This window comes from Taudactylus pleione, unplaced genomic scaffold (genome assembly GCF_031769625.1).
Source record: "Taudactylus pleione unplaced genomic scaffold, aTauple2 ptg000040l, whole genome shotgun sequence".
Lineage (NCBI taxonomy): Eukaryota > Metazoa > Chordata > Amphibia > Anura > Myobatrachidae > Taudactylus > Taudactylus pleione.
Window position 1 is genome coordinate 28,352,400 of NW_028284442.1, and position 26,531 is coordinate 28,378,930.

General features: G+C 46.2%; 1 protein-coding gene across 2 annotated transcripts in view; it reads right to left on the reverse strand.

Annotated features, from left to right (window-relative positions):
- Window positions 1-26,531, reverse strand: part of VTN (vitronectin) — a 55,169-nt gene that overhangs the window by 17,391 nt on the left and 11,247 nt on the right. For both annotated transcript variants that reach the window (XM_088453926.1, XM_088453934.1), the window contains exon 4: window positions 26,295-26,434. In XM_088453926.1, coding sequence (XP_088310052.1) covers window positions 26,295-26,434 — 140 coding nt within the window. The remainder of the gene's footprint in view (window positions 1-26,294; window positions 26,435-26,531) is intronic.

Below are 26,531 nucleotides of genomic sequence, written 5' to 3' on the forward strand. Positions count from 1 at the left end.
ACACACTGCAGGGATGGGCTTCTTTTGGAGCCCCTGTCCCTGCGGGTGTATTTTTTAATACATTCCGGCGATCGATCATTTCTAAGATCCGATAGTGAATAAATATGCCCCTAAAAGACAACTCCATAGACGTCACATAAATTGGATTATGGGAGCTGCCCTGTGTACAAATGGGGAATTTCAGTTAATTTAAAACTACATACACCAGTCTATGAGAGGCCTCACGGATGGTTAATGCATTTGCAAACGAGCTTCATCATGAAGCTCAAACAACATTCAGAGTAAATCCAAGAAAAGTGTATTTTAAATTACCTATCTGGATAAGGCTATAAGAAAATGTCATATACATTTAATCTATCCTTGAACCTTTGACAAATCCACCAGAAAAGCAGAAAACATGGCACAATTACGTTGCACAAAAATACTGCCTGCTCTGCGCAAGCCCCATCCCTTCACAGCATACATATGTATAGTGTATATATTTATATGTACACTATATATATATATATATATATATACATATACATATATATATTAGGGATGTGCGCCGGACCATTTTTGCCGGATTTGGAATTGGATTTGGTTCTAATTCGTCGTCCGGCTTTGGATTTGGATTTGCCAAACTGCGGTGACTGGCTTTAGATTTGGATTTGGATTTGGATTTTTTTACAAAAATTGACAAAAAAAGCTAAAATCACATAAATTGGTCTTTTTTTTCTTCCTAGAGTATTATTAACCTCAATAACATTAATTTCCAGTCAATTTAGACCATATCACAGCTTATAATATTGTTTTCAACATTATTGGCCAAAGGTTGCAGTGAGCTGACTGGTTACTAAGCGACAAAGCAGCGGCACAACGACACAGACACCACAGTATAAAGCACATCTATGACACATTGCCACACAGCAGTGGCAGAAATGAAAAGTAGTGCACCCACCCAGTGGGGTACGGCCAGCAGAGTCACAGTACTTGTTTACAAAGTGGGCTACGGCCCTAGGAGTCACAGTGCACAATCTTATTAGCATTACACCGCACATAGGGCCTGATTCACATTACACCATAAAGTAGTGTCTCTTATTTATGTTACGACACACAGTAGTGCCCCTTTTACACAATGCCCACAGTAGTGACCCTTTTACACAATGCCCACAGTAGCGGTGTCCCTTACACAATGTCCCCCAGCAGTGGTGCCCCCTATGCAGTCCCCTTAGTAGTAGGGTCCACTATGCAGTGCCCCCAGTAGAATGCCCCCAGTAGTATGCCCCCCATTAGCAGGCCCCCCCAGTAGTATGCCCCCCATTAGCATGCCACCCAGTAGTATGCCCCCCATTAGCAGGCCCCCCCAGTAGTATGCCCCCCATTAGCATGCCACCCTGTAGTATGCCCCCCCAGTAGTATGGCCCCCCCGGTAGTACTATATAAGCTGTGATATGGTCTAAATTGACTGGAAATTAATGTTATTGAGGTTAATAATACTCTAGGAAGAAAAAAAAGACCAATTTATGTGATTTTAGCTTTTTTTGTCAATTTTTGTAAAAAAATCCAAATCCAAATCCAAATCTAAAGCCAGTCACCGCAGTTTGGCAAATCCAAATCCAAAGCCGGACGACGAATTAGAACCAAATCCAATTCCAAATCCGGCAAAAATGGTCCGGCGCACATCCCTAATATATATATGTATATGTGTATATATATATATATATATATATAGTGTACATATAAATATATACACTATACATATGTATGCTGTGAAGGGATGGGGCTTGCGCAGAGCAGGCAGTATTTTTGTGCAACGTAATTGTGCCATGTTTTCTGCTTTTCTGGTGGATTTATCAAAGGTTCAAGGATAAATTAAATGTATATGACATTTTCTTATAGCCTTATCCAGATAGGTAATTTAAAATACACTTTTCTTGGATTTACTCTGAATGTTGTTTGAGCTTCATGATGAAGCTCGTTTGCAAATGCATTAACCATCCGTGAGGCCTCTCATAGACTGGTGTATGTAGTTTTAAATTAACTGAAATTCCCCATTTGTACACAGGGCAGCTCCCATAATCCAATTTATGTGACGTCTATGGAGTTGTCTTTTAGGGGCATATTTATTCACTATCGGATCTTAGAAATGATCGATCGCCGGAATGTATTAAAAAATCCACCCGCAGGGACAGGGGCTCCAAAAGAAGCCCATCCCTGCAGTGTGTTAGAAACGTAATATTTGCGGGGGATACTTAATATTTTCAGGCACCTCATGCAAATATTATTTGATACATAGGCCCATGTGTGATATTACAAAGTATTTTGAGCTGCAGTGGTAAATAGTAATTTCCAAATAAATCTATTTTTATTCCATTGTGAAACAAAGAAAATGGGAAAGTGGTGAAGCATCCTGCAAAAGCAACCAAAGAGTTTTTTAAGGCTAAAAAGTGGAATGTTATGCAATGGCCAAGTCAATCCCCTGACCTGAATCCGATTGAGCATGCATTTCACTTGATGAAGACAAAACTGAAGGGAAAATGCCCCAAGAACAAGCAGGAACTGAAGACATTTGCAGTAGAGGCCTGGCAGAGCATCACCAGGGATGAAACCCAGCGTCTGGTGATGTCTATGCGTTCCAGACTTCAGACTGTAATTGCCTGCAAAGGATTTGCAACAAAGTATTAAAAAGTGAAAGTTAGATTTAGGATTGTTTAGTTTGTCCCATTACTTTTGGCCCCTTAAAAAGTGGGAGGCACATATAGAAACCGTTGTAATTCCTACACCGTTCACCTGATTTGGATGTAATTACCCTCAAATTAAATCTGAAAGTCCCCCCATTAGCAGGCCCCCCCAGTAGTATGCCCCCCATTAGCATGCCACCCAGTAGTATGCCCCCCATTAGCAGGCCCCCCCAGTAGTATGCCCCCCATTAGCATGCCACCCTGTAGTATGCCCCCCCAGTAGTATGGCCCCCCCAGTAGTAGGCTGCCCCAGTAGCAGGCCCCCCCCAGTAGTAGGCTGCCCCAGTAGTAGCCCCCCCTGTAGTATGGCCCCCCCTGTAGTAGGCTGCCCCAGTAGCAGCCCCCCCCCAGTAGTAGTAAGCCCCCCCAGTAGCAGGCCCCTCAGTAGTATGGCCCCCCCAGTAGCAGACCCCCCCCCAGTAGTATAGCCCCCCCAGTAGCAGACCCCCCCCAGTAGTATAGCCCCCCCCAGTAGCAGGCCCCTCTGTAGTATGGCCCCCCCAGTAGTATAGCCCCCCCCAGTAGCAGACCCCCCCAGTAGTGCAGACCCCCCCCAGTAGTATAGCCCCCCCCAGTAGCAGGCCCCTCTGTAGTATGGCCCCCCAGTAGTATAGCCCCCCCCAGTAGCAGCCCCCCCAGTAGTGCAGACCCCCCCAGTAGTATGGCCCCCCCAGTAGTATAGCCCCCCCCCAGTAGCAGGCCCCTCTGTAGTATAGCCCCCCCAGTAGCAGACCCCCCCCAGTAGTGCAGACGCCCCCCAGTAGTATAGCCCCCCCAGTAGCAGGCCCCTCTGTAGTATGGCCCCCCCAGTAGTATAGCCCCCCCCAGTAGCAGACCCCCCCCCAGTAGTGCAGACCCCCCCAGTAGCGCCCCCGGCCCTTGCATAAATTAAAAAATAAAAACTTACCTGTATCCCCGCTCCCGCGCCGTCCACTCTGTCACACACTGAGGAGGGAGCCGGAAGACGGAGCTCATGTGTGAGCTCCAGCCGGCTCCCTCCGTGCAGCAGCCAATGAGAGTCTGTGTGACTCTCATTGGCTGCTGTAACAAACACACAGCTGCCGCTGGCGGCTGTGTGTCTGTGTAGGGCAGAGCGCTATCACTGCGCTCTGCCCTACACGCGAGGAGACCTGATGTCGGATTCTCTAGTGAGAATCCGACATCAGGCGGCCGCCGTTCGGCCCCGAACGGGGATCCGAGTCAGGCGGTGAACACCCGAACAGGGTTCGGGTGGACTCGGATCCCCAATGTTCGGAGCGGTTCGGATTCCACAGAATCCGAACCGCTCATCTCTAATATATATATACACATATACACACAGTCAGGTGCATAAATATTGGGACATTGACAGAATTTTCATATTTTGGCCTCTATTCACCACCACAATGATTTTGAAATGAAACAAACAAGATGTGCTTTAACTGCAGACTTTCAGATTTAATTTGAGGGTAATTACATCCAAATCAGGTGAACGGTGTAGGAATTACAACGGTTTCTATATGTGCCTCCCACTTTTTAAGGGGCCAAAAGTAATGGGACAAACTAAACAATCCTAAATCTAACTTTCACTTTTTAATACTTTGTTGCAAATCCTTTGCAGGCAATTACAGTCTGAAGTCTGGAACGCATAGACATCACCAGACGCTGGGTTTCATCCCTGGTGATGCTCTGCCAGGCCTCTACTGCAAATGTCTTCAGTTCCTGCTTGTTCTTGGGGCATTTTCCCTTCAGTTTTGTCTTCATCAAGTGAAATGCATGCTCAATCGGATTCAGGTCAGGGGATTGACTTGGCCATTGCATAACATTCCACTTTTTAGCCTTAAAAAACTCTTTGGTTGCTTTTGCAGGATGCTTCGGGTCATTGTCCATCCTCACTGTGAAGCGCCGTCCAATGAGTTCTGAAGCATTTGACTGAATATGAGCATATAATATTGCCCGAAACACTTCAGAATTCATTCTGCTGCTTTTGTCAGCAGTCACATCATCAATAAATACAAGGGAACCAGTTCCATTGGCAGCCATACATGCCCACGCCATGACACTACCACCACCATGCTTCACTGATGAGGTGGTATGTTTTGGATCATGAGCTGTTCCTTTCCTTCTCTTCTCTTCCCATCACTCTGGTACAAGTTGATATTTGTCTCATCTGTCCATAGGATGTTGTTCCAGAACTGTATTGGCTTTTTTAGATGTTGTTTGGCAAACTCTAATCTGGTCTTCCTGTTTTTGTGGCTCACCAATGGTTTACATCTTGTGGTGAACCCTCTATATTCACTCTTGTGAACTCTTCTCTTGATTGTTGACTTTGACACATATACATCTACCTCCTGGAGAGTGTTCTTGATTTGGCCAACTGTTGTGAAGGGGTTTTTCTTCACCAGGGAAATAAATCTTTTGTCATCCACCACAGTTGTTTTCCGTGGTCTTCCGGGTCTTTTGGTGTTGCTGAGCTCTGCGATGCGTTCTTTCTTTTTAAGAATGTTCCAAACAGTTGATTTGGCCACACCTAATGTTTTTGCTATCTCTCTGATGGGTTTGTTTTCATTTTTCAGCCTAATGATGGCTTGCTTCACTGATAGTGACAGCTCTTTGGATCTCATATTGAGAGTCGACAGCAACTGCTTCCAAATGCAAATGTCACACCTAGAATCAACTCCAGACCTTTTACCTGCTTAATTGATAATGAAATAACGAGGGAATAGCCCACACCTGTCCATGAAATAGCTTTTGAGTTGATAGTCCCATTACTTTTGGCCCCTTAAAAAGTGGAAGGCACATATAGAAACCGTTGTAATTCCTACACTGTTCACCTGATTTGGATGTAATTACCCTCAAATTAAATCTGAAAGTCTGCAGTTAAAGCACATCTTGTTTGTTTAATTTCAAAACCATTGTGGTGGTGAATAGAGGCCAAAATCTGAAAATTCTGTCAATGTCCCAATATTTATGGACCTGACTGTATATATCCCTGCATTTCTCTGACTTGAATACATATTGTTCCCTCCTCCGTCTTCAAGTGAACTTTCCATGTTGCATGGGAAGGAGCAGTATGAAGAATATCTGGGCAGGGGCCAGGGCTATATATATATTGTGTATGTATATGTGCCGCCACGTGTGGGCAGGCTTACAGAGGGCAACCAGGACTGTTACTATTTTGTATTGGGAGTGCCATCCTATAACTGGAGTTGTATATATATATATATATATATATATATATTGTACGTCATACTTGCATACTCTCCCAGAACTGCAGGATGCCCCAGCGCAGGCACTTCTCCCGCATCCCGCCCACTTTCTTTTGAAGTGCGCAGTATGAGAAGAATTTGGGTAGGGGGCGGAGAATCACATATTTTGGCCTCACCCCCTATTTAAATATGCAGGATTCTATGCATTCTACTGTTAGGGGAAGGGCCTAATGATGCTGATAGTCTGGCCTCGCCCCCATCACCGCCCACCTGCATCTTCTCTCTGGTTTCTCCCGGAGAGGAAAATAAGAAAGTAGGTAAGTATGGTGTACGTATTAATATATACACTATATACATGTTTGCTTTTTTACAAAACTGTGTAATTATAGTCCTGGGAATACTGGCAGTGTACTTACCGAGTCAAGGGCAGAGAGTGCGCGGGGTTTCAGCAGGCTGCAAGGACTGATTGTATGATATCTATCTGTCTCTGCAGTTTCTGGCCAAAATTAGTGTTTGTCTTCATATAATGGCGTTCTGAGATGGCGTTATATAAAGTAAGTTTTTCTGCTACCTGAATAGTAGGAAAATCTTAACACATTAACAATAACCCAGGGCTGGCTCTTGGGGTGTTCGACCAGTACGGTCGAACCTGGGCGCCACACCATAGAGGGCGCACCCCTCCCCAGCATCCCGATTTCAGCAGTACTGTACTGTCCCGCTGTTCCACCCGTGGGCTGCAGTGGCCCGTGGGTGGTCAAATCGGGAGGTTGGGAACCCCCACTGCCGCAGCTGTGAGGCGGTGCCAGACCCCGGAGTAGCTGAATGGATACTGCGCGCATGTGCACGGCATCCATTCAGTGCCGCTACAGAGCTGGGGGAAGCCCAGCTAGTGCCAGAGTGCTGCGCTTATCCCCAGCCTGACGTTAATGGAGGCATGGTAATTAGACCACACCCCCATTTTCGGTCGCGAGCTGCAAAGTATTGGGCGCTATTAACTGAGTAGACACAGGGTGCTCCGACCCCTGGAGCCGGCCTTGCGTTAACCCATTTGTGCATAGCAGGGATACTTAAATCATGCGGAAACGTTTCTTTCCTCATAATTTAACTACAAGTTTGCACGCTGAATAGACCCCCTAGGACTCGTGCGATCATTTATGTACCAGCAGGACAATGACCCAAAGCAAAAGGCAAGCTGGAGTGGCTTAATTAAAAATATATGTTATTGAGTGGGGGCGGTCTAAACCCATATCTCTGTCCCATTATGAATATGTGGAATGTTTTGAAAATTGCTGTTCACCAACGGTCCACACCCAGGAACACGAGCATTATTGCAAAGAAGAATGGGCAAAGATGTACTGTACACTGAGAGCTGTAACTGCAGCGGATGGTACTTCTACCATGTGTTAAAAAAGAGGTGAGTACTGATGTAATCAGTTATACCACTTTCACACATACATGGAAATCTCTGGTTTTTGCATGTGAATGCGCAGCGACCCAGGATATTGGTATATGTGAAAAGAAACAACCTGGGACGAAATCCCACGTCCAGGACCCCGCTCTTTACCAGGGTCTGGCTGAGACCCGGGGATTTAAGTCTGAAAGGGATATTATTATCTGATCTTTATGTGTTATATCTGCAAACTAACATCCCTTACACCTCCATTCCACCAAAACTAAGCACCTGTACAATGCACGTTTGCCCATAGAGAACCATCATGTAACAGAATGCTTACGCAGAACCTATATCAAGTCTCCTTTTCCAGATAGCCCTAATACTAAATTGGGTCTATTAATGCCATAACATTTGGACTCCATACAGTACATTAATGCTGGTAACAGAGGAGACCTATATAAATCTTGTGTGTATGATACCCAGAATTAAAAAGATGATACTGTATATCAAAAAGTACACATCTGTGCTAAAAGACAAAATAAGATCGCTCAAAGATGCTTTTAGCATAGCTATGTGTATATTTCAGATTACTAGATAGTTTCACATCTCATTCTGGATGCAATCCTCAGGAGTCACATCATGTCAACTTCATGCATAAGGGAAAATGCTCGTGTCATCCTCCAGGGGACCTATTTCATGCATTAGTGGCTCTTACTGTGACTGGAAATCACACAGACAGCCCCATCAGCAACTCTCTGTTCTACTTTTCCACTTATACACACAAAGACATTGGGCCAATTTTGTGGCGATTGTGTAGCATAAGAAGAAGAATAAGATGATATAAGACATGAATGAGCTATTCTTGTGCTATATATGTTAGGGGTGAGCGGGTTCGGATTTCTGAAATCCGACCCCCCCGAGCCCCCCCGATCCGAGGCCGATCCGAGTCAGGCTCGACTTTTCCCGCCTGACTCGGATCTGAAATCGAGGCAAAACGTCATCATCCCGCCTTCCGGGTCTCGCGGGTTTTGGATCTTATATAAGGTACCCGCGTAGGCGCCATTTTCTCACTCGGCTGTGGACAGTGAAGAGGGAGGGTGGGAGTTAGGGCTGGCTGGGCTGTGTAGTGTAGTGTAGTGCAGAGTAGTGTTGTGCTGTGCTGTGCTGCGCTGTGCTGCTGTTGTCCATAGGGGCTGTGTCCACTACTTCAAAGTCCATAGGGGCTGGCTGTGTTGTGCTGTGCTGCTGTTGTTAATAGGGGCTGTGTCCACTACTTCAAAGTTCTTAGGGGCTGGCTGGGCTGTGTTGTGCAGTCAGTTCTCCATAGGGGCTGTGTCCACTCCAAAGTCCTGTGCAGTGTCCCAGTCCTAAAGGGGTGCTGTAGTGTTGTCTAGGGGGTGCTCTGTCCATCATGGGTGCTCCCCCCAAGTGCTAAAAAAATAATATTTTTTCTGTGTTTGTGAATTGTGTGCGCAGTAGCCGCACGTGCATCAACAAAGTAGTGCCAAGCGTGCGCCTGTGTCATAAGTAAAGGGCCGGCTGGCTTGACCATTAAAGGGTGCTGTAACCCCCAAAGTACACTCCAGTCCAAACCAAAAAAAAAAATATTTTCTGTGTTTGTGAATTGCGTGCGCAGTAGCCGCACGTACATCAACAAAGTAGTGCCAAGCGTGCGCCTGTGTCATAAGTAAAGGGCCGGCTGGATCATTTCTTAAAGGGTGGTGTAACCCACAAAGTACACTACTCTCCAGCAAAAATAAAAAAATATTTTCTGTGTTTGTGTGCGCCTTAGCCGCACGTATATATCAATATAACATAAATTAAGGACCAAACTTTCTCCGATAAAAATAAAATAGGGAAAGATCAAGAACCACTTCCTCCTAGTGCTGTTGCTGCTGCTGGGAGTTGTTCATCATCCCAGAGAGGAAGTAGGAACATCACTACTTTTACTAAACAATTGACCCTCCAACAGTCCATAGCGATGAGGATGAAGTACGACAGCAGTCATCCTGAAGCAAAACGTATAACTGAGGCCTTGACTGCTATGTTGGTGTTAGACGTGCGTCCGGTATCCGCCATTAGTGCAGTGGGATTTAGACAATTGATGGAGGTAGTGTGTCCCCGATTCCAAATGCCATCTAGATTCCACCTGCATCCTCAAAGCAGCAGCGACAAGCGTGCGTCTGTCTGTTAAAGAATGGTGTAACCCTCAAAGTGCGCTCCACAAACAATAAAAATATTCTTCTTCTTTTTTCTGTCTTTGTGAATTGTGTGGGCTGTAGCCGCACTTGCATCCTCAAAGCAGCAGCGACAAGCGTGCGTCTGTCTGTTAAAGGGTGGTGTAACCCTCAAAGTGCGCTCCACAAACAATAAAAATATTCTTCTTTTTTCTGTCTTTGTGAATTGTGTGGGCTGTAGCCGCACTTGCATCCTCAAAGCAGCAGCGACAAGCGTGCGTCTGTCTGTTAAAGGGTGGTGTAACCCTCAAAGTGCTCCAAAAAATAAAAAACTATTTTTTTAATGTGTTTGTGACTTGTGTGCGCAGTAGCCATACGTGCATCAACAAAGTAGTGCCAAGCGTGCGCCTGTGTCATAAGTAAAGGGCCGGCTGGATCATTTCTTAAAGGGTGGTGTAACCCACAAAGTACACTACTCTCCAGCAAAAATAAAAAAATATTTTCTGTGTTTGTGTGCGCCTTAGCCGCACGTATATATCAATATAACATAAATTAAGGACCAAACTTTCTCCGATAAAAATAAAATAGGGAAAGATCAAGAACCACTTCCTCCTAGTGCTGTTGCTGCTGCTGGGAGTTGTTCATCATCCCAGAGAGGAAGTAGGAACATCACTACTTTTACTAAACAATTGACCCTCCAACAGTCCATAGCGATGAGGATGAAGTACGACAGCAGTCATCCTGAAGCAAAACGTATAACTGAGGCCTTGACTGCTATGTTGGTGTTAGACGTGCGTCCGGTATCCGCCATTAGTGCAGTGGGATTTAGACAATTGATGGAGGTAGTGTGTCCCCGGTTCCAAATCCCGTCTAGATTCCACCGGCATCCTCAAAGCAGCAGCGACAAGCGTGCGTCTGTCTGTTAAAGGATGGTGTAACCCTCAAAGTGCGCTCCACAAACAATAAAAATATTCTTCTTTTTTTTTCTGTCTTTGTGAATTGTGTGGGCTGTAGCCGCACTTGCATCCTCAAAGCAGCAGCGACAAGCGTGCGTCTGTCTGTTAAAGGGTGGTGTAACCCTCAAAGTGCGCTCCACAAACAATAAAAATATTCTTCTTTTTTTTTCTGTCTTTGTGAAATGTGTGGGCTGTAGCCGCACCTGCATCCTTAAAGCAGCAGCGACAAGCGTGCGTCTGTCTGTTAAAGGGTGGTGACACCCTCAAAGTGTACTACACAAACAATAAAAATATTCTTCTTCTTTTTTCTGTCTTTGTGAATTGTGTGGGCTGTAGCCGCACTTGCATCCTCAAAGCAGCAGCGACAAGCGTGCGTCTGTCTGTTAAAGGGTGGTGTAACCCTCAAAGTGCGCTCCACAAACAATAAAAATATTCTTCTTTTTTTTTCTGTCTTTGTGAAATGTGTGGGCTGTAGCTGCACCTGCATCCTTAAAGCAGCAGCGACAAGCGTGCGTCTGTCTGTTAAAGGGTGGTGACACCCTCAAAGTGTACTACACAATCAATAAAAATATTGTTCTTTTTTTTCTGTCTTTGTGAATTGTGTGGGCTGTAGCCACACTTGCATCCTCAAAGCAGCAGCGACAAGCGTGCGTCTGTCTGTTAAAGGGTGGTGACACCCTCAAAGTGTGCTACACAAACAATAAAAATATTCTTCTTTTTTCTGTCTTTGTGAATTGTGTGGGCTGTAGCCGCACTTGCATCCTCAAAGCAGCAGCGACAAGCGTGCGTCTGTCTGTTAAAGGGTGGTGTAACCCTCAAAGTGCTCCAAAAAATAAAAAACTATTTTTTTAATGTGTTTGTGACTTGTGTGCGCAGTAGCCATACGTGCATCAACAAAGTAGTGCCAAGCGTGCGCCTGTGTCATAAGTAAAGGGCCGGCTGGATCATTTCTTAAAGGGTGGTGTAACCCACAAAGTACACTACTCTCCAGCAAAAATAAAAAAATATTTTCTGTGTTTGTGTGCGCCTTAGCCGCACGTATATATCAATATAACATAAATTAAGGACCAAACTTTCTCCGGTAAAAATAAAATAGGGAAAGATCAAGAACCACTTCCTCCTAGTGCTGTTGCTGCTGCTGGGAGTTGTTCATCATCCCAGAGAGGAAGTAGGAACATCACTACTTTTACTAAACAATTGACCCTCCAACAGTCCATAGCGATGAGGATGAAGTACGACAGCAGTCATCCTGAAGCAAAACGTATAACTGAGGCCTTGACTGCTATGTTGGTGTTAGACGTGCGTCCGGTATCCGCCATTAGTGCAGTGGGATTTAGACAATTGATGGAGGTAGTGTGTCCCCGGTTCCAAATCCCGTCTAGATTCCACCGGCATCCTCAAAGCAGCAGCGACAAGCGTGCGTCTGTCTGTTAAAGGATGGTGTAACCCTCAAAGTGCGCTCCACAAACAATAAAAATATTCTTCTTTTTTTTTCTGTCTTTGTGAATTGTGTGGGCTGTAGCCGCACTTGCATCCTCAAAGCAGCAGCGACAAGCGTGCGTCTGTCTGTTAAAGGGTGGTGTAACCCTCAAAGTGCGCTCCACAAACAATAAAAATATTCTTCTTTTTTTTTCTGTCTTTGTGAAATGTGTGGGCTGTAGCCGCACCTGCATCCTTAAAGCAGCAGCGACAAGCGTGCGTCTGTCTGTTAAAGGGTGGTGACACCCTCAAAGTGTACTACACAATCAATAAAAATATTGTTCTTTTTTTTCTGTCTTTGTGAATTGTGTGGGCTGTAGCCACACTTGCATCCTCAAAGCAGCAGCGACAAGCGTGCGTCTGTCTGTTAAAGGGTGGTGACACCCTCAAAGTGTGCTACACAAACAATAAAAATATTCTTCTTTTTTCTGTCTTTGTGAATTGTGTGGGCTGTAGCCGCACTTGCATCCTCAAAGCAGCAGCGACAAGCGTGCGTCTGTCTGTTAAAGGGTGGTGTAACCCTCAAAGTGCTCCAAAAAATAAAAAACTATTTTTTTAATGTGTTTGTGACTTGTGTGCGCAGTAGCCATACGTGCATCAACAAAGTAGTGCCAAGCGTGCGCCTGTGTCATAAGTAAAGGGCCGGCTGGATCATTTCTTAAAGGGTGGTGTAACCCACAAAGTACACTACTCTCCAGCAAAAATAAAAAAATATTTTCTATGTTTGTGTGCGCCTTAGCCGCACGTATATATCAATATAACATAAATTAAGAACCAAACTTTCTCCGATAAAAATAAAATAGGGAAAGATCAAGAACCACTTCCTCCTAGTGCTGTTGCTGCTGCTGGGAGTTGTTCATCATCCCAGAGAGGAAGTAGGAACATCACTACTTTTACTAAACAATTGACCCTCCAACAGTCCATAGCGATGAGGATGAAGTACGACAGCAGTCATCCTGAAGCAAAACGTATAACTGAGGCCTTGACTGCTATGTTGGTGTTAGACGTGCGTCCGGTATCCGCCATTAGTGCAGTGGGATTTAGACAATTGATGGAGGTAGTGTGTCCCCGGTTCCAAATCCCGTCTAGATTCCACCTGCATCCTCAAAGCAGCAGCGACAAGCGTGCGTCTGTCTGTTAAAGGATGGTGTAACCCTCAAAGTGCGCTCCACAAACAATAAAAATATTCTTCTTTTTTTTTCTGTCTTTGTGAATTGTGTGGGCTGTAGCCGCACTTGCATCCTCAAAGCAGCAGCGACAAGCGTGCGTCTGTCTGTTAAAGGGTGGTGTAACCCTCAAAGTGCGCTCCACAAACAATAAAAATATTCTTCTTTTTTTTTCTGTCTTTGTGAAATGTGTGGGCTGTAGCCGCACCTGCATCCTTAAAGCAGCAGCGACAAGCGTGCGTCTGTCTGTTAAAGGGTGGTGACACCCTCAAAGTGTACTACACAAACAATAAAAATATTCTTCTTCTTTTTTCTGTCTTTGTGAATTGTGTGGGCTGTAGCCGCACTTGCATCCTCAAAGCAGCAGCGACAAGCGTGCGTCTGTCTGTTAAAGGGTGGTGTAACCCTCAAAGTGCGCTCCACAAACAATAAAAATATTCTTCTTTTTTTTTCTGTCTTTGTGAAATGTGTGGGCTGTAGCTGCACCTGCATCCTTAAAGCAGCAGCGACAAGCGTGCGTCTGTCTGTTAAAGGGTGGTGACACCCTCAAAGTGTACTACACAATCAATAAAAATATTGTTCTTTTTTTTCTGTCTTTGTGAATTGTGTGGGCTGTAGCCACACTTGCATCCTCAAAGCAGCAGCGACAAGCGTGCGTCTGTCTGTTAAAGGGTGGTGACACCCTCAAAGTGTGCTACACAAACAATAAAAATCTTCTTCTTTTTTCTGTCTTTGTGAATTGTGTGGGCTGTAGCCGCACTTGCATCCTCAAAGCAGCAGCGACAAGCGTGCGTCTGTCTGTTAAAGGGTGGTGTAACCCTCAAAGTGCTCCAAAAAATAAAAAACTATTTTTTTAATGTGTTTGTGACTTGTGTGCGCAGTAGCCATACGTGCATCAACAAAGTAGTGCCAAGCGTGCGCCTGTGTCATAAGTAAAGGGCCGGCTGGATCATTTCTTAAAGGGTGGTGTAACCCACAAAGTACACTACTCTCCAGCAAAAATAAAAAAATATTTTCTGTGTTTGTGTGCGCCTTAGCCGCACGTATATATCAATATAACATAAATTAAGGACCAAACTTTCTCCGATAAAAATAAAATAGGGAAAGATCAAGAACCACTTCCTCCTAGTGCTGTTGCTGCTGCTGGGAGTTGTTCATCATCCCAGAGAGGAAGTAGGAACATCACTACTTTTACTAAACAATTGACCCTCCAACAGTCCATAGCGATGAGGATGAAGTACGACAGCAGTCATCCTGAAGCAAAACGTATAACTGAGGCCTTGACTGCTATGTTGGTGTTAGACGTGCGTCCGGTATCCGCCATTAGTGCAGTGGGATTTAGACAATTGATGGAGGTAGTGTGTCCCCGGTTCCAAATCCCGTCTAGATTCCACCGGCATCCTCAAAGCAGCAGCGACAAGCGTGCGTCTGTCTGTTAAAGGATGGTGTAACCCTCAAAGTGCGCTCCACAAACAATAAAAATATTCATCTTTTTTTTTCTGTCTTTGTGAATTGTGTGGGCTGTAGCCGCACTTGCATCCTCAAAGCAGCAGCGACAAGCGTGCGTCTGTCTGTTAAAGGGTGGTGTAACCCTCAAAGTGCGCTCCACAAACAATAAAAATATTCTTCTTTTTTTTTCTGTCTTTGTGAAATGTGTGGGCTGTAGCCGCACCTGCATCCTTAAAGCAGCAGCGACAAGCGTGCGTCTGTCTGTTAAAGGGTGGTGACACCCTCAAAGTGTACTACACAATCAATAAAAATATTGTTCTTTTTTTTCTGTCTTTGTGAATTGTGTGGGCTGTAGCCGCACTTGCATCCTCAAAGCAGCAGCGACAAGCGTGCATCTGTCTGTTAAAGGGTGGTGACACCCTCAAAGTGTGCTACACAAACAATAAAAATATTCTTCTTTTTTCTGTCTTTGTGAATTGTGTGGGCTGTAGCCGCACTTGCATCCTCAAAGCAGCAGCGACAAGCGTGCGTCTGTCTGTTAAAGGGTGGTGACACCCTCAAAGTGTGCTCCACAAACAATAAAAATATTCTTCTTTTTTTTTCTGTCTTTGTGAATTGTGTGGGCTGTAGTCGCACTTGCATCCTCAAAGCAGCAGCGACAAGCGTGCGTCTGTCTGTTAAAGGGTGGTGTAACTCTCAAAGTGCTCCAAAAAATAAAAAACTATTTTTTTATGTGTTTGTGAATTGTGTGGGCTGTAGCCGCACTTGCATCCTCAAAGCAGCAGCAACAAGCGTGCGTCTGTCTGTTAAAGGGTGGTGACACCCTCAAAGTGTGCTACACAAACAATAAAAATATTCTTTTTTTTTTTCTGTCTTTGTGAATTGTGTGGGCTGTAGCTGCACTTGCATCCTCAAAGCAGCAGCGAAAAGCGTGCGTCTGTCTGTTAAAGGGTGGTGACACCCTCAAAGTGTGCTACACAAACAATAAAAATATTCTTCTTCTTTTTTCTGTCTTTGTGAATTGTGTGGGCTGTAGCCGCACTTGCATCCTCAAAGCAGCAGCGACAAGCGTGCGTCTGTCTGTTAAAGGGTGGTGTAACCCTCAAAGTGCGCTCCACAAACAATAAAAATATTCTTCTTTTTTTTTCTGTCTTTGTGAATTGTGTGGGCTGTAGCCGCACTTGCATCCTCAAAGCAGCAGCGACAAGCGTGCGTCTGTCTGTTAAAGGATTACATCGGTGACAGCATCATCCAAGTAGGCATGTCAGACAGTCCGTACCTGTACTGGCAGGAAAAAGAAGCAATTTGGAGGTCCCTGTACAAACTGGCTCTATTTTACCTGAGTTGCCCCCCCTCCAGTGTGTACTCCGAAAGAGTGTTTAGTGCAGCCGGGAAACTTGTCGTCAGCGAAAGGCGTAGGAGGTTGCTTCCACAAAATGTGGAGAAAATGATGTTCATAAAATGAATTATCAACTCTTCCAGGGAGACCAGCCTCCAGAACGTACAAAGAGGGACCTGTGGTTGTGGATTCCAGCGGGGACGAATTAATACTCTGTGAGGATGAGGATGTACACAACACTGAAGAGGGTGAGGAATCGGTGGATGAGGAGGATGAGGACGACATCTTGCCTCCGTAGAGCCAGTTTGTGCAGGGACAGATTAATTGCCAGCTTGTTTTGTGGGGGCCCAAACGAACCAATCATTTCAGCCACAGTTGTGTGGCAGACCCTGGCGCTGAAATGTTTGGTTTGTTAAAGTGTGCATGTCCTGTTTATACAACATAAGGGTGGGTGGGAGGGCCCAAGGACAATTCCATCTTGCACCTCTTTTTTTTCTTTGCATTATGTATAGTTTGGGGCCTAGTTTTTCAAACTGCCATCCTGTCTGCCACTGCAGTGTCACTCCTAGATGGACCACGTGTTTGTGCCGCCCACTCGTATCTCTTAGCATAGTCATCCAGCTACCTCGGTGCAACCTTTTGGACATAAAAACACTATTGTGAGGTGTGAGGTGTTCAGAATAGACTGGAAATGAGTGGAAATTAAGGTTATTGAGGTTAATAATAGCATAGGAGCAGAAAAACCCACAAATTCTGTGATTTTAGCTGTTTTTATGATTTTTTTTCAAAAAAATACAGATCCAAAACACAAAACCCAGAACCCAAAACACGGAAGGGTGGTTTTGGCAAAACCAATCCAGATCCAAAACACGAAGAAAGATCCAGATCCAAAACCAAAACACAAAACACGAAAAGTGGCCGGTGCACACCCCTAATATATGTGTATATCACTTGCTGACAGCTTAAGCCATACTTGCATACTCCCGAAAATCGGGTGCTACTCACGGCCGCCCGCAAGAGAGGGCAAGTTTCCTGGACCGCACCCCCCTCCCGCAGGGAGTGTGTTTTTGTGAGTGTGTGTGGATGCGATGACGTGATTCGTGATGCCATACTGCCGCGCCACACATCTATGCCAGTGCCAGGCTCTATGCTGCGCCAACCTGGATGCCCCCAACCACAAAGTCGGCAATTATGGCTTAAGCTGGATACACACCTTAACAATGTGCTGACCCAGGGATTTATGTGACTATATCGCATTGCTGTACACACTACACAAACTGCCAAATTACAATGCAATAACTAGGGGTGTGCACCGGCCACTTTTCGTGTTTTGTGTTTTGGTTTTGGATCTGGATCTTTCTTCGTGTTTTGGATCTGGATTGGTTTTGCCAAAACCACCCTTCCGTGTTTTGGGTTCTGGGTTTTGTGTTTTGGATCTGTATTTTTTTTTTAAAAAGCATAAAAACAGCTAAAATCACAGAATTTGTAGGTTTTTCTGCTCCTATGCTATTATTAACCTCAATAACCTTAATTTCCACTCATTTCCAGTCTATTCTGAACACCTCACACCTCACAATAGTGTTTTTATGTCCAAAACGTTGCACCGAGGTAGCTGGATGACTATGCTAAGCGACACGAGTGGGCGGCACAAACACGTGGTCCATCTAGGCGTGAAACTGCAGTGGCAGACAGGATGGCAGTTTGAAAAACTAGGCCCCAAACTGTACATAATGCAAAGAAAAAAAAGAGGTGCAAGATGGAATTGTCCTTGGGCCCTCCCACCCACCCTTATGTTGTATAAACAGGACATGCACACTTTAACAAACCAATCATTTCAGCGCCAGGGTCTGCCACACAACTGTGGCTGAAATGATTGGTTCGTTTGGGCCCCCACAAAACAAGCTGGCAATTAATGTGTCCCTGCACAAACTGGCTCTACGGAGGCAAGATGTCATCCTCATCCTCCTCATCCACCGATTCCTCACCCTCTTCAGTGTGTACATCCTCATCCTCACAAAGTATTAACTCGTCCCCACTTGAATCCACCACCACAGGTCCCTCTGTACCTTCTGGAGGCTGGTCTCCCTGGAAGAGCTGATAATTCATTTTGATGAACATCATCTTCTCCACATTCTGTGGAAGCAACCTCCTACGCCTTTCGCTGACAAGGTTCCCGGCTGCACTAAACACTCTTTCGGAGTACACACTGGAGGGGGGGCAACTCAGGTAAAATAGAGCCAGTTTGTACAGGGGCCTCCAAATTGCCTCTTTTTCCTGCCAGTACAGGTATGGACTGTCTGCCATGCCTACTTGGATGCTGTCACCGATGTAATCCTCCACCATTCTGTCAATGGTGACAGTATCATATGCAGTGACAGTAGACATGTCAGAAATTGTTGCCAGGTCCTTCAGTCCGGACCAGATGTCCAAACTTGGTCCTGCCTGCCCTGCATCACCGCCAGCGGGTTGCTTAGGATACCTAAGTTTTTTCCTGGCAGCCCCAGTTGCAGGAGAAAATGAAGAAGGAGCCGTTGACGTGTCACGTTCCGCTTCAGCTGACAGTGTGTTCACCAGCAGGTCTTTGCACCTCTGCAGGCTTGTGTCGGCCGGAAAGAGAGACACCACATAGGCTTTAAACCTAGGATCGAGCACGGTGGCCAAAACGTAGTGGTCTGATTTCAACAGATTGACCACCCTGGAATCCTGGCAAAGCGAATGAAGGGCTTCATCCACAAGTCCCACATGCCGAGCGGAATCGCTCCGTCTTAGCTCCTCCTTCACTTTCTCCAGCTGCTTCTGCAAAAGCCTGATGAGGGGAATGACCTGACTCAAGCTGGCAGTGTCTGAACTGACTTCACGTGTGGCAAGTTCGAAGGGCTGGAGAACCTTGCACAACACGGAAATCATTCTCCACTGCGCTTGAGTCAGGTGCATACCCCCTCCTTTGCCTATGTCATAGGTGGATGTATAGGCTTGTATGGCCTTTTGCTGCTCCTCCATCCTCTGAAGCATATAGAGGGTTGAGTTCCACCGCGTCACAACCTCTTGCTTCAGGTGATGGCGGGGCAGGTTCAAGAGTGTTTGCTGGCGCTCCAGTCTTCGGCACGCAGTCGCTGGATGGCGAAAGTGGCCAGAAATTTTTCGGGCCACCCAAAGCGTCTCCTGCACGCCCCTGTCGCTTTTCAGAAAATTCTGCACCACCAAGTTTATTGTGTGAGCAAAACATGGGACGTGCTGGAATTTGCCCAGATGTAATGCCCGCACAATATTGGTGGCGTTGTCAGATATCACAAATCCCCAGGAGAGTCTAAGTGGGGTAAGCCACTGGGCGATGATTTCCCTCAGTTTCTCTAAGAGGTTGTCGGCGGTGTGCCTCTTACTGAAACCGGTGATACACAGCGTAGCCTGCCTTGTAACGAGCTGGCATTTCTGAGATGCTGCTACTGGTGACGCTGCTGCTGTTGCTGCGTAAGGTGATACATCTACCCAGTGGGCTGTCACAGTCATATAGTCCTTAGTCTGCCCTGTTCCACTTGTCCACATGTCCGTGGTTAAGTGGACATTGTGTACAACGGCATTTTTCAGGACACTGAGGACACTTTTTCTGACGTTTCTGTACAGTCTCGGTATCGCCTGCCTAGTGAAGTGGAATCTAGACGGGATTTGGAACCGGGGACACACTACCTCCATCAATTGTCTAAATCCCACTGCACTAATGGCGGATACCGGACGCACGTCTAACACCAACATAGCAGTCAAGGCCTCAGTTATACGTTTTGCTTCAGGATGACTGCTGTCGTACTTCATCCTCCTCGCTAAGGACTGTTGGAGGGTCAATTGTTTAGTAAAAGTAGTGGTGTTCCTACTTCCTCTCTGGGATGATGAACGACTCCCAGCAGCAGCAACAGCAGCAGCGGCAGCAGTAGGCGTAGCAATGCAGGATCCTCCGGAGGAATCCCGGATAGGAGAGTCAGTCATGCCAGTGACATGGCCTGCAGGACTACTTCCGATCCTAACTAAGGAGGAAATTGACGAGGAGGGAGTTGACGGTGTGGTTTGCAGGCGCTTGGATACAACAGGACAACGGGATTTAGGTGTCCCTGGACTGCTTACGGTCTTAGCCAAAGTTTCTGAACTTGACAGTAACTTTTTATGAACGCGCTGCAGGTGCCGTATAAGGGAGGATGTTCCTAGGTGGTTGACGTCCCTACCCCTACTTATTTCACCTTTACATATGGTACATATGGCAAGACAGTTGTTGTCCGGATTTGGATAGAAATATTGCCAGACCAAAGAGGTGGAATGTTTGGTCTTCTGCCCAGGCATGACCGTGATGGGCTTTTTCATCCCACGGACAACAACTGTCTCCCCCGGAGCCTGATTTAAACAAACCACATCACCATCAGAATCCTCCTCGCCAACTTCCTCCTCAGCGCCAGCTACACCAGTATCCTCATCCTGTTGTACTTCAACAGTGACATCTTCAATTTGCATATCAGCAAGTGGACTGTGGGTGCTCCTTTCAGCACTTGCAGGGGGCGTGCAAATGGTGGAAAGAGCCACCTCTTCCCGTCCAGTGCTGGGAAGGTCAGGCATCGCAACCACCACCACACTTGGACTCTCCTTGGGGATTTGTGATATCTTCTTAGAAAGCACAGTTCTTCGCTGTGCTTTTGCCAGCTTAACTCTTTTGATTTTTTTAGTGGGAGGAGGGCTTCCATCGTCATGTGAAGCTGAACCACTAGTCATGAACATACTAGGGATCGACCTTAGCCGTTCCTTGCCACTCCGTGTCGTAAATGGCATATTGGCAAGTTTACGTTTCTCTTCAGCTGATTTAAATGTCTTTTTCAAGGTCATTTTCCTGAACTTTGCCATTTGGGATTGTATGTGCCCTCTACTATGACATTGGGCATCGGCCTTGGCAGACGACGTTGATGGCATGTTATCGTCTATGTCATGACTAGTGGCAGCAGCTTCAGCACTAGGAGGAAGTGGTTCTTGATCTTTCTCTATTTTATTTTTATCTGAGAAAGTTTGGTCCTCCATTTATGTTATATCGATTTGATATATACGTGCGGCTAAACACAGAAAATAATTTTTTTTTTGGTTTGGACTGGAGTGTACTTTGTGGGTTACAGCACCCTTTAACGGTCAAGCCAGCCGGCCCTTTACTTATGACACAGGCGCACGCTTGGCACTACTTTGTTGATGCACGTGCGGCTACTGCGCACACAATTCACAAACACAGAAAATAATTTTTTTTTGGTTTGGCCTGGAGTGTACTTTCGGGGGTTACAGCACCCTTTAACGGTCAAGCCAGCCGGCCCTTTACTTATGACACAGGCGCACGCTTGGCACTACTTTGTTGATGCACGTGCGGCTACTGCGCACACAATTCACAAACACAGAAAATAATTTTTTTTTTGGTTTGGACTGGAGTGTACTTTCGGGGGTTACAGCACCCTTAACGGTCAAGCCAGCCGGCCCTTTACTTATGACACAGGCGCACGCTTGGCACTACTTTGTTGATGCACGTGCGGCTACTGCGCACACAATTCACAAACACAGAAAATAATTTTTTTTTGGTTTGGACTGGAGTGTACTTTCGGGGGTTACAGCACCCTTTAACGGTCAAGCCAGCCGGCCCTTTACTTATGACACAGGCGCACGCTTGGCACTACTTTGTTGATGCACGTGCGGCTACTGCGCACACAATTCACAAACACAGAAAATAATTTTTTTTTTGGTTTGGACTGGAGTGTACTTTGGGGGTTACAGCACCCTTTAACGGTCAAGCCAGCCGGCCCTTTACTTATGACACAGGCGTACGCTTGGCACTACTTTGTTGATGCACGTGCGGCTACTGCGCACACAATTCACAAACACAGAAAATAATTTTTCTTTTGGTTTGGACTGGAGTGTACTTTCGGGGGTTACAGCACCCTTAACGGTCAAGCCAGCCGGCCCTTTACTTATGACACAGGTGCACGCTTGGCACTACTTTGTTGATGCACGTGCGGCTACTGCGCACACAATTCACAAACACAGAAAATAATTTTTTTTTTGGTTTGGACTGGAGTGTACTTTCGTGGGTTACAGCACCCTTAACGGTCAAGCCAGCCGGCCCTTTACTTATGACACAGGCGCACGCTTGGCACTACTTTGTTGATGCACGTGCGGCTACTGCGCACACAATTCACAAACACAGAAAATAATTTTTTTTTGGTTTGGACTGGAGTGTACTTTCGGGGGTTACAGCACCCTTAACGGTCAAGCCAGCCGGCCCTTTACTTATGACACAGGCGCACGCTTGGCACTACTTTGTTGATGCACGTGCGGCTACTGCGCACACAATTCACAAACACAGAAAATAATTTTTTTTTTGGTTTGGACTGGAGTGTACTTTGGGGGTTACAGCACCCTTTAACGGTCAAGCCAGCCGGCCCTTTACTTATGACACAGGCGCACGCTTGGCACTACTTTGTTGATGCACGTGCGGCTACTGCGCACACAATTCACAAACACAGAAAATAATTTTTTTTTTGGTTTGGACTGGAGTGTACTTTCGGGGGTTACAGCACCCTTAACGGTCAAGCCAGCCGGCCCTTTACTTATGACACAGGTGCACGCTTGGCACTACTTTGTTGATGCACGTGCGGCTACTGCGCACACAATTCACAAACACAGAAAATAATTTTTATTTTGGTTTGGACTGGAGTGTACTTTCGGGGGTTACAGCACCCTTAACGGTCAAGCCAGCCGGCCCTTTACTTATGACACAGGCGCACGCTTGGCACTACTTTGTTGATGCACGTGCGGCTACTGCGCACACAATTCACAAACACAGAAAATAATTTTTTTTTTGGTTTGGACTGGAGTGTACTTTTGGGGGTTACAGCACCCTTAACGGTCAAGCCAGCCGGCCCTTTACTTATGACACAGGCGCACGCTTGGCACTACTTTGTTGATGCACGTGCGGCTACTGCGCACACAATTCACAAACACAGAAAATAATTTTTTTTTTGGTTTGGACTGGAGTGTACTTTCGGGGGTTACAGCACCCTTAACGGTCAAGCCAGCCGGCCCTTTACTTATGACACAGGCGCACGCTTGGCACTACTTTGTTGATGCACGTGCGGCTACTGCGCACACAATTCACAAACACAGAAAATAATTTTTTTTTGGTTTGGACTGGAGTGTACTTTCGGGGGTTACAGCACCCTTTAACGGTCAAGCCAGCCGGCCCTTTACTTATGACACAGGCGCACGCTTGGCACTACTTTGTTGATGCACGTGCGGCTACTGCGCACACAATTCACAAACACAGAAAATATATTATTTTTTTAGCACTTGGGGGGAGCACCCCTGATGGACAGAGCACCCCCTGGACAACACTACAGCACTCCTTTAGGACTGGGACACTGCACAGGACTTTGGAGTGGACACAGCCCCTATGGAGAACTGACTGCACAACACAGTCCAGCCAGCCCCTATGGACTTTGAAGTAGTGGACACAGCCCCTATTAACAACAGCAGCACAGCACAACACAGCCAGCCCCTATGGACTTTGAAGTAGTGGACAACAGCAGCACTACACTACACTACACTACACTACACAGCCCTAACTCCCACCCTCCCTCTTCACTGTCCACAGCCGAGTGAGAAAATGGCGCCGACGCGGGTACCTTATATAGGATCCAAAACCCGCGAGACTCGGAAGGCGGGATGATGACGTTTTGCCTCGATTTCAGATCCGAGTCAGGCGGGAAAAGTCGAGCCTGACTCGGATCGGACTCGGATCGGGGGGGCTCGGGGGGGTTCGGATTTCAGAAATCCGAACCCGCTCACCCCTAGCAATAACGCAATATATCGTTACATGCTTACCGTAACAACACCGCATCATCTGCGGCATCATCCCACCGGATGTGCAGCACATCAGATAGGAATATGCGACCTACCCGAATCTTCAAACGATGAGTTGGGTGGATTTGGGTGTACACACTATGCGTTGACCATTGTGATCCATTGCGGATAGCAAGATCGGGCATACAGTATTTGATTGGACAGATGATTAACCAATAGTTTTGCAAAATGTAAATAGAGTTTACAAGGACATCTTTCTTCTACGCAGGACAATTTTTCAAGTCAAGCATACAGCGCTCTCAGCAAGACTCTGGCACTTCCCAACACACATGTCCTGTTGAGTGGCAAGACTAGCCCCCATGTGGCTCCTTTTAAGCCAGAAACCTGCACGCGTACTAGTGCAGGAACTGAAAATTAGATGTTTGAAATGTTCAAAACACAGTATAACACTTTTGCTTCGTTTAAAAAGTTAACTGCCCCTTTTCAGGCTTGCCTACCCTCCCAATTTGTCGGGAGCCTCCCGAATATCGGGTGCCGCTCCTAATCCCCCGGAAAGGCAGGCAAGCCTCCCGGCTGCCGCCTGAGCCCCCCAACTACTACAAGAAACCCCCGCAGTGGGGGGCCCGATGATGCGATTCGCGCTGAATCGCGTCATCGTGGCTCCGCCCCCTGCTTCACAATGCCAATATTTTCGGCATTGTGAAGAGGGGGCGGAGCCACAATGACGCAATCGTGTGGCTCCGCCTCTAAAATCACGTAATTACCCGGCCACGCCCCCCCCCTGCTGTGCACAGACATTCAGCTCCCTCCCGGAAGGCGGGAATTGAATGTCAGCATGTATGCCCTTTATCACAGTAGATTTGGCCTAAGCCTAGATTTATATATATATGACACATGGAAACTAAGCACTGTTAGTGCTCCCTAAAGAATGAGTTTGGGAACCACTGGTATAGGGGGTGTACACGCACACAGGGCACTGGCCACGCCCACACAGCACTGGTCATAGCTCCGTCTCTTCTTTGAATAGGCCCTTGATCCTTTTCAGCCCCAGGTCCATCTGGCCCTTAATCCAGACCTGGCTGCTCTTGACAATATTGTACTGTTAGTGTTGCATTGAGGGTGTCTAAGGAGAAAGATAAAGTGTAGAGAGATAAAATACCAACTAATCAGCTCCTAATTATCATTTTTAAAATACAGCCTGTAAAGTGACAGTTATGAGCTGATTGGTTGGTACTTTTTCTAAATCAACCTTATCTCTCTCCAAGGCTTAGTACATAGACCCCTATATGACTGCTATGTCTCAGAGTAGGTCATATACATTTCTGTTGATTGTCTGTAAACTGTGACACGCCTCTGTCTCTTCCATTCCATATTTTACATTTCTCTCTCAGGCCTGTGGATTTCTTTTAAAACAGAAATTATACATGTTGCAAATTATAGGGCTGATTCAGCGGTAGACGCACTGCCCATGTCGGACGTAGTAGATAGATTTTTCGCTACTGCACATGTGCCTAAGTCATACATGGTTTGTGATTGTATGCGGAGAAATGCATTAAAAATGTATTGGGCATGACAGGAAGATGTTTTAGCACGCTCATGGAGATGGTCCATCTTATGAGCATGTTGTGGGTACATAGGGTCTGATTCAGCAAGGATCGCAGTTGCTTATATGCACGCAATCGGACGATTTTGCGTACTGCGCATGCGTACTCATAACAGTGCGCGTGCACGAACCGGCCACTGTGATCGGGTCTGCGATCACAGTGACTACGCAGACCCATTGCAGAGTGATTGACAGGAAGTGCCGTTTGTGGGTGGTGAGGAAGGGGTGGTCGGACGAACGCAGGCGTGCCAGTGCGTTTCAATGCAGTTGCATGGGCACTGCGATACCATACGCAGCCTGAGGCCTCATAGCGTGCTCTGAAGTAAGCAATTTCTGAGTGAGGTCTGACCTGCCTTAACTGTGTGTATGGGTCCGATGTTACTCGATGTTACCGATTATTTCGATATATTGCCAAAGTATACGGATATGAGTTTAGGGGAAGTGGGCGTCCGTATGTTAGGCTGCGATCGCAATGCGAATGCAAACATTTACATATCACCGCTGATATTAGCAACTGCGTTGCGTGCGTATAAGCAGAGTAGCGATCCTTGCTAAATCAGCATCATACATGGACATAGAAACTGCACCTGCCATAGGTCTGGTGCAAGTTTCGATGGCGCAACCATTGATGCGTCTAAAGACACACCAACCGGTATTATGGCGTGTGCGGACGCTGACAGTCGGCATCACAGTCCTTGCACATTTGGCAGCATGGTTGTACACAAGGGAAGGGCTTTGTGGTGGCATAAAGACCCAGAGACAGACACAGTACCTATGGGCAGTAACTTAATAGCAAACAAAGAGCTCCACTGTATTTTGTAAATATCTACCTTCATCCAAACTATCCATTACTACGCCCATGAGAGAATCCTGTCATGGTACATTTTTTCCAACCGAGCCTTACAAGCAGGATGAGATAATGACATTTAAATATAATTATTACAACCGCAGTTACCTTAAAAAGATAGGTCTTCCCCTGACAGTTCATACGCGTGAAGGCGGCATCTATTGGGCCCTCTATACCCCACACATCCTTAATGAGCTTTGGGTATCCATCCAGCGCACGTTTTTCATTAAGCTCATAAAAGTATTTGCCTTTAGAAAAGAGTGCAGCAGTTATTATACGTACATAGATGGTATAGCAGATTATATCATATCATATCATATCAGTCAATCTTATGATCTTGTTGGA